The 8,185-nt window shown below is 52.7% G+C and overlaps 1 protein-coding gene across 1 annotated transcript in view; it reads right to left on the bottom strand.

Moving 5' to 3' along the window:
• The window catches only part of KRT19 (keratin 19), a 4,999-nt gene extending 3,455 nt beyond the window's left edge, over window positions 1–1,544 (bottom strand). The window contains exon 1 of the mRNA XM_023204129.1: window positions 987–1,544. Within this exon, the coding sequence (XP_023059897.1) occupies window positions 987–1,406 (420 nt within the window). The 5' untranslated portion in view covers window positions 1,407–1,544. The remainder of the gene's footprint in view (window positions 1–986) is intronic.
• Window positions 1,545–8,185: the final 6,641 nt, after the last annotated feature.

Raw genomic sequence — 8,185 nt, forward strand, 5'->3', positions numbered from 1 at the left:
AATTTTAAATTTTAATTTAAAATTTTAAATTGTGTAATTTTAAATTTAAACTGCATGTGTAAAGCACTGTTTTTGTTGGCTGTTGACATCTCTAGCGCTTCCTCCTGTTCTGTGGGTCTGGGTCTATGCCACGAGTACAGCACTGGAAAATATTTTGGGAATCTGTGTGTTGGGGGACCCAGCGTGTGCGGCTGTAAATGTTCCATGGCTTCTGATACATTTCTTCACGACCCGATAAATTTCTCCTTCCCCGTGGGTGGAGACCAAGTCCTACCCCTCAGGCCCCTTAGGGTTCCCTTGTAAGAGCCTGTGACGCAGATCCGTTCTTTCCCCCACAGGGAGCTGCCGCTGTACCAGGTCCTCCCGAGCAGAGGTTTACCAAGCCTCCCTCCTTTACCCCGCCCAGGGGCCACGACCGGCTCTCCCATTCTTCCTAAAGAAATGGGCCCCAGGGCGGGAGAGTGGGAGGAGGCCAAAGCCTGAGAGGGATGAACACCAGACCCTTCCGGCCAGAGAAACGGAATGCAGGAGGCCCCATGCTGCAGTGGCAGGGGGGCAAGATTGGCCCCGGGTGGACCAGATGCCCAAAGCTGAACTTTCGCATCTTCCTGTGGCAGCGCGGCCCCTGGCCTAGACCTCTGGGCACTCTACAGCCGGGTCCCATCTCCTCCCCACTCTTCAGGCCTCGCTGACCCGCGCCCCTTCTTCCTCCCCGCGCTCAGACCTTGCCCCCGCCGCCTCCAGAGGCCCCACCTACTTACCTGCCCTGCCCACTTCCCCTCCCCTTTCCACCACCCCGGCCTCTGCATCCAGCCCCGAGGTCCTGCCCCGCACATCTCCTGTCCCCCTTCACTGGCCCCACCTGTGGACCCTCCCACGTCCTAACGGACTCCCGCCAGCCGCCCCGCCTGGAACCTCGCCTGGCCCGCGGGGCTGGGTTTCCGCGGCAGGTGCACTGCACTTCCCGCGGTCAGGCCTCCGCCCACCTTGTCCCGCAGGTCCTGGATGGTGGTGTAGTAGTGGCTGTAGTCGCGGGAGGGCCCGGGCCCCTGCTTCTGGTACCAGTCGCGGATTTTCACCTCCAGCTCGCCGTTGGCCGCCTCCAGGGCGCGCACCTTGTCCAGGTAGGAGGCCAGGCGGTCGTTGAGGTTCTGCATGGTGAGCTTCTCGTTGCCCGCCAGCAGCCCGTCGGACGCGGCCAGGACGCCGCCGTAGCCGCCGCCGTAGCCCCCGGAGGAGGACGAAGACACGAAGCGGGCAGAGGACACGGACACACCGCGGCCGCCGGAGCCCCCGTGCATGCTGGGCGCGCGAAAGGCGACCCCCGGCCCAAAACGCACGGAGCCGCCGCCCAGGCCTCCGAAGGACGACGTAGCCGACGACTGGCGATAACTGTAGGAAGTCATGGCGAGGCGGAGCACGGACGGAGCGACCCTGGTCCCAGAGGCTGCGATTCGCGGAAGGAGCGGAGAGGCTGTCACCTGGCGCCTTTTATGCCCGGGGCCGGTGGAGGGGGGAAGGGAGGAATGGTGTCAGGGGCGGATATCTGAGCCCTGAGGAATTTGCAGGCTCCTGAGAGCAAATATGGGCGCTCTCCCCATTGGTCAATTCCCTCCCCTCCCAGAGACCAGAGGCCCCTGCCCTCCAGAGCTGCCCCGCCCCGGTCCGCGCAGAAGCTCCGACCCACACCGCGCCCCTACTCTCGCTCTGCAGACCCTCTTCTGGACTTTCCCCCATCAGGGACGTACTTAGACACCCCTGTCCCTGGAAGCCACGTTCTGACCCTCACCCTTTAAGATCACCCAGAGTTTGACACCACTGGGCATTACCGTCCCTCTGGGGTCATATTCCTGCACACCCCCGACCCAGTGATTTTGTTTTTGCTTTTTTTTGGAGACAGAGTCTCTTTATGTAGCCCAGGCTGGAGTGCAGTGATGTGATCTCGGCTCACTGCAGCCTCCACCTCCCGGGTTCAAGCGATTCTCCTGCCTCAGCCTCCTGAGTAGCTGGGATTACAGGAGTGCGCCACCACGCCCAGCTAATTTTTGTATTTTTAGTAGAGACAGGGTTTCTTTTTTTTTTTTATTTGTTTTTTTTTGAGACGGAGTCTTGCTCTGTCGCCCAGGCTAGAGTGCAGTGGCCGGATCTCAGCTCACCGCAACCTCTGCCTCCTGGGTTCACGCCATTCTCCTGCCTCAGCCTCCCGAGTGGCTGGGACCACAGGCGCCCACCACCTCGCCCGGCTAATTTTTTGTATTTTTAGTAGAGACGGGGTTTCACCGTGTTAGCCAGGAGGGTCTCGATCTCCTGACCTCGTGATCCGCCCGTCTCGGCCTCCCAAAGTGCTGGGATTACAGGCTTGAGCCACCGCGCCCGGCCGAGACAGGGTTTCACCATGTTAACCAGGCTGGTCTCAAACTCCTGACCTCAAGTGATCCACCCGCCTCGGCCGCCCAAAGTGCTGGGATTGCAGGCGTGAGCCACTGTGCCCAGCCCCAGTGATTAACCATTCAGAGTGCTCCCTGTTAAAAGCCCCTTGCTTGCGATCCTAACCAGCCCACCCCCAACAAAGTGCATTCACAGATTCCTGCCCTCCACTGGAGATTACAGCTTCTCAGAACCGCTTATTGGGAACACCCATGCCCAACTCCCCTTTAGTCCCCCTGACAAAGGCACGGTTTCCGGATGAGGGCACTTTGAGCTGCACAAACCCAGCCCTCCCAAGACAAAGCTGCCTCACCCTGCTGTGGCCATTCAGTGTCCCAGGTGACAATAGACTCCTGAGGAACAGCTGCAGGGAGCAGTTCTGGCAGCTGGCACCTTTGCAACACCAAGCTCCAGCCTGACCCCCACTCTGGAACTCTCAAAGCCTACTCCTCCCTGGCCACCAGGATAACTCCCTCCCTTCCATCCCCCAAAGCATGCATTCATTCAACCACACGAGTATTGGGCTGCTTTAATATTTCCAAGATGAGGAAGCAGAGCCTGGGAGAGGCCAGTAACTTGCCCTTGAGACATTTAGCATCTGCCACTGAAAGGCAAATATAGGATGAATCCCCGCCCTCCTTGTCAAAGGGCTGCTGAATGCATGTCCTCATCCGTGTATAAAGATGAGTGCTTGAATGAGCTGGGCAGAACAACACCAAGGTGCCCGGGCACAAGATAAGGGTTTTGACAATAGAGGCAGGGCCTTCCTCCCCACACAGCCCCACCCCTTATTCTGTTCAACAATTCCACCCGCCTTTTTGGATCTCTTTGGAGGGCCATGCCCCCTGACAGGCACTGCACGGTGCTCCAACAGCCTCACCCCAGTTCCTGTCCCCAATGACCCCCTGTCCCCAGAACTGTCCCCATGGTTCCTTCTTGTCCTTACGGCAGAGCATTCACCCAGGCTTGGAACAGAGGCCCTCCTGAGAAGGTGTTAAGGGAAACAGGCCAGTCCCTGCCCATCTCTGGGCCTCAGTTTCCCCTCATGAAAAGAGGGGTGGCCCAGATCAGCCCTCCTCTCTGTGTATTATCGCCTGGGTCACCTGTGACTGGTGGAGACTTGTCTCCGGCCTCAGAAACCTAAGTTCCCAGCAAACTATCTTTTAGCTGCCAACTCATCCTGGAACTGGGGCAGGAAACCCCATAAATACACACCCCTAACCCACCAGGAACCACTCTGAGCCCTCAGGAAGGCCAGTCTGAGGCTGTTTAACTAGTGCATCAGTTGCAGGAAGACTGAAGGTCTTTATAGAGCCCAAGAGGGAAAAAGGGGAGTCCAAGACCAGCCATAAAAGTCAGCGCCCTGAGACTGGTCTGCTCTGAGTCACTCCCTTATCTGGCCCTGAGGAGGAGGCCTGCTCCTTGTTAGGGAGAAGGGGAGGTTGACCAGATAGTTGCCATGCACACCAAGCCCCAATAGACAGCTCTGTTTTTCTGGCCTGATAACAGGGTCTGGGGAGGGACTTTGTATTAAAGGGCAAAGAGTAGAATCAACAGTTCTACTCATAAGATTAAGGTGTTCTGAGTTCCCCAGCCTTCAGAGGCACTTGGAGTCCCAGCCCCCTACTCTAAGACCATAAACAGAAGAATAGTTAACTATAGGGTAGCACAGTTTACAAGGCCTTTTCAGATCTCATTGGATCCTCACAGCAGCCCAGTGGAAAGGTTATTCTTATCTCTATTTTACAGATGAGGAAACAGAGGCATGGTGAGAGGCAGTAACTTGCCGAAGGTCCACAGCCAGCAGTAACAGATTCCGGCCTCCAGCTTCTTGACCATCAGCCAAGAGTGACAGAGGCCCTGCTCTCCCTTCCAAGGAAGTCTCAGCCCCCAAAACAACTCCATTGGGTGCCTTCCCTCAAAATCTTATCATGCCAGTTCCAAGGGCAGTCAACCCCAGACTGAACTGTTGGCTGGGCCAGGGAGAATACCTTGTTCCCTCTCTCTGGCCAGAAACAGTGCCTGGCCATGAGTTATGTGGCCTTTGGCACTTTCGGATTCATCAAGAACTCAGGAGAACTGTCTGCAGAGGCTGCCCTACCCAGAGATGGAACTGCGGGTCAAGCTGCTGCTCCCATTCAGGAAACAGTGCTCACAACCAGGAGGCTCCTGTTAGCCTCTGGCTTCAGGAAGGCAGAACCTGGTCAGAGGAGCACCCATCCAAAGTTCATGTCCCAGTCTCAGGTCTGGGGTCTGCAGAAGAGGGGTACAGAGGGTCGGAAGTGATGGGTATGGAACGGTGAGCTCAAAGCAATCCCAGGCAGGACCCTGCCCAGCCTTCCCCAACTTGATTCTACAGAACCCCAGCACTATAAGATCCCTGTAGGAAAAGAGATGATCCCTGTCAAATAAGATCAGAAACTCTGCTCTGACTCTCTTTTGGAGTTTCACAAGGCACAGTACCAGAAGCCCTGGAAACCTCAGTTCCTCATTTGTAAAATAGAGATGATGATGAATAGAATAATAATAGATAATAATAGATTATATAATAGATAATAGGTAATAATAGAAAATAATCATGAGGAGGAGGAGGAGGAGGATACCTATTTCAGAGGGCTGCTTCAAGTAATATATGTAATGGTGCTTGTAAAAGGTTTATCACAACACCTGGCAAATAGTGAGCACTCAAACAGCATTATTATTATTATTACATAATGTTATTGTTATATAGTATTTGTTACTATAATTTTGGCTACAAGTGTTATTATTTAACTTTCTTTAACCAGTATTTCCCAAATGTACTGGACCATGGAATCTTTAAATATCTATTAATAACCCATGAATTACAGAAAAAGCCAGTCCAGCCCCAGGATGCTCAGAGAGGTAAAGTAACTTTCCTGGGGTCACATGATGACTCAACCGACTGAACTGTGGCAGATCTGGAATTCGTTTCTAACTCCTAACACTGAGGCTGAGGCCCTCTCTGCATCTCCACTCAGACATACGCACGAAGCTTCTTACCCTTCAGCAGATGCAGGTGGTTCAGAGAGTGGAGAGGTTAAAGGTAGGGGAGTTTTCATCATCCCAGGAGAAATGATATAGTGGTTGGAGATCACAGGAAAGAAGCTGGGGGTGAGAGACCTAGTCCTTGGATAGAACGGAATGGTGTGATAATGACAACAAGAATAATGATGACCAAGGTGATAATATACAGTAAATAGGCCGGGCGCGGTGGCTCAAGCCTGTAATCCCAGCACTTTGGGAGGCCGAGACGGGCGGATCACGAGGTCAGGAGATCGAGACCATCCTGGCTAATCCGGTGAAACCCCATCTCTACTAAAAAATAAACAAAAATTAGCCGGGCGAGGTGGCGGGCGCCTGTAGTCCCAGCTACTCGGGAGGCTGAGGCAGGAGAATGGCGTAAACCCAGGAGGCGGAGCTTGCGGTGAGCGGAGATCTCGCCACTGCACCCCCGCCTCGGCGGAGGGGAGAGACCACTTCATAAAAAAAAAAAAAAAAAATATATATATATATATATATATATATATACACACACACACACACACAGTAAATAATCATAGCCAACATCTACTGGACCAGGCTCCATGCTAAAACACTCTGCATATATTATCTCAATGAATCATGTTAATTAAGTATTATTGTCCCCATTTTACGGTCAAGAAAATTGAGACTCAAAACGGTTAATACCTTGTCCAAGGTCACACAAATAAGTAGTGGACTGGGTATTTGGGCCAAAATCTTTAACTCCCTCAAGCCACAGTCCCAATCGCTAATGCTGCCCTCTTCTCATGGGAAAGGGGTCAAGGTGCCTTCTTCTGTTGCCCTGGAGAAAAAGCCACCACTTTGGGGACGGCATTGTATCATATGCCAAGATCCCAACTTGACCTGCCTGCTCCCATATACAATTATTTGTTTAGTGAGTCAATGGGCCATTCAAGCAAGTTTCCTCCAAGTTTAGCCTAGCAGAGGAGACAGACTTATGTCCATGAGCAAAGCAGAAAGCTGTGTTCATAATCTGGAGGAGAGGAACGGTAAATGAGTGGAAAACTTCATGAGCTTGCATGTCCTGTCAATTAGTAGCTCCTTACCTGAACGCCCTCCCCTTCCCCAGGGACCACCAGCACCAGGTGCTTCCTCACCCGCTCCTCCATTCATTCAGTGAACATGCATCAAGGGCTGCTTCTGTGCTACGCATACTGCCAGGGGTCGGGGCACAGAAGTAAATACAAACATTTCCTGCCTCTAAGAGGCTGACAATCTGGTAGGGGGAGTATAGAAGTGTATTAGCTTTGGTGAAATGTGGTAGGTTCAATAGCTGCATCAATTTTCACTCTTTCCTGAAACCCTGCTATATGACAGTTAAGGAGTATTTTAAGAAAATGGAAGAAGAGGCGAGGCACAGTGGCACACGCCTGTAATCCCAGCGACTTGGAAGGCTGAGGCGGGCAGACTACTTGAGCTCAGGAGTTTGAGACTGGCCTAGGGAACATGGCAAACCCCTGTCTCTACCAAAAATGCAAAAAAGTAGCCGGGCATGGTTGTGTGTAACTGTAGTCCCAGCTACACAGGAGGCTGAGGTGAGAGGATCATTTGAGCTTAGGAGGTGGAGACTGTAGTGAGCCAAGATTGTGTCACTGCACTCCAGCCTGGGTGACAGAGTGAGACCCAGCTGGAAGGGAGGAAGAAAGGAGACGAGAGGAGAGGAGAGGAGAGGAGGGGAGAGGAGGGGAGGGGAGGGGAGGGGAGGGGAGGAAAGGAAGGAGGGAGGGCCAAAGATGAGAAATGTCAACAAAAGCTTTAAAGCTCAAAAATGGTAACACAGAAGATGAGAGAAAGCTGAGACCTAGGGTTTGGGGGATTAGGAAGGGGTCAACAGAGGAGAAAGCAGGAAGTCCATGAAAGGCAAGCACATTTTCAACACACTCTAAAGAAGTTCAGGAATTGGAGCACCACAGACTTGGAGAGGAAAAGTGGAAGAGGGGCCATAAGCAGGGCTGGCTGGAGGTTTCTGTCAACAGCACCAGGCCCCCTCCCACACCTCTACCCAACTAAGGCAGCCAGGGGACCACCTCTCCCCAATTCAGGAGAAGACAGGAGATTTACTTTTCCTGATTAGACTGGCCTGCTCACAAAGTTTGATGATGTCAAGTGTAGGGAAGCTGGGAGTAAATGAACCTGCTCAAACACATCGGTGGGAGGTGGGTTGTAGTAACCACTTTGCAGGGCAATTTGACAATGTCGTCATTTTTTAACATTCACGCACCCCATGAGCCGTCAGTTCCACTCTTCGTGTTGACCCCAAAGAAACCCTGGCCCGTGTATTGAGGAAGACAGATAAAAGGATGCCCTATGCAGCATTGTTTGCTGTAGTGCAAAGACACAATCACTAATGGCAGGGAGGTGGTTAGTAACATTGTAACATCCATGCTGTGGAGGACTAGAAATGAAGTGGAACGAGTAATGACAATGAATAGTGACATTGAAAACCCTAAAGAACTAGTTATTGGGCCGGGCACAGTGGCTCATGCCTGTAATCCCAGTACTTTGGGAGGCCAAGGTGGGAGGATCACCTGAGGTCAGGAGTTCAAGACCAGCCTGGCCAACATGGTGAAACCCTGTCTCTACTAAAAGTACAAAAATTAGCCAGGTGTGGCAGCAGGTGCCTGTAATCTCAGCTACTCAGGAAGCTGAGGCAGGAGAACTGCTTGAACCCAGGAGGCAGAGGTTGCAGTGAGCT

The sequence above is a fragment of the Piliocolobus tephrosceles genome, chromosome 16, assembly GCF_002776525.5.
Source record: "Piliocolobus tephrosceles isolate RC106 chromosome 16, ASM277652v3, whole genome shotgun sequence".
In the NCBI taxonomy this organism is placed as follows: Eukaryota; Metazoa; Chordata; class Mammalia; order Primates; family Cercopithecidae; genus Piliocolobus; species Piliocolobus tephrosceles.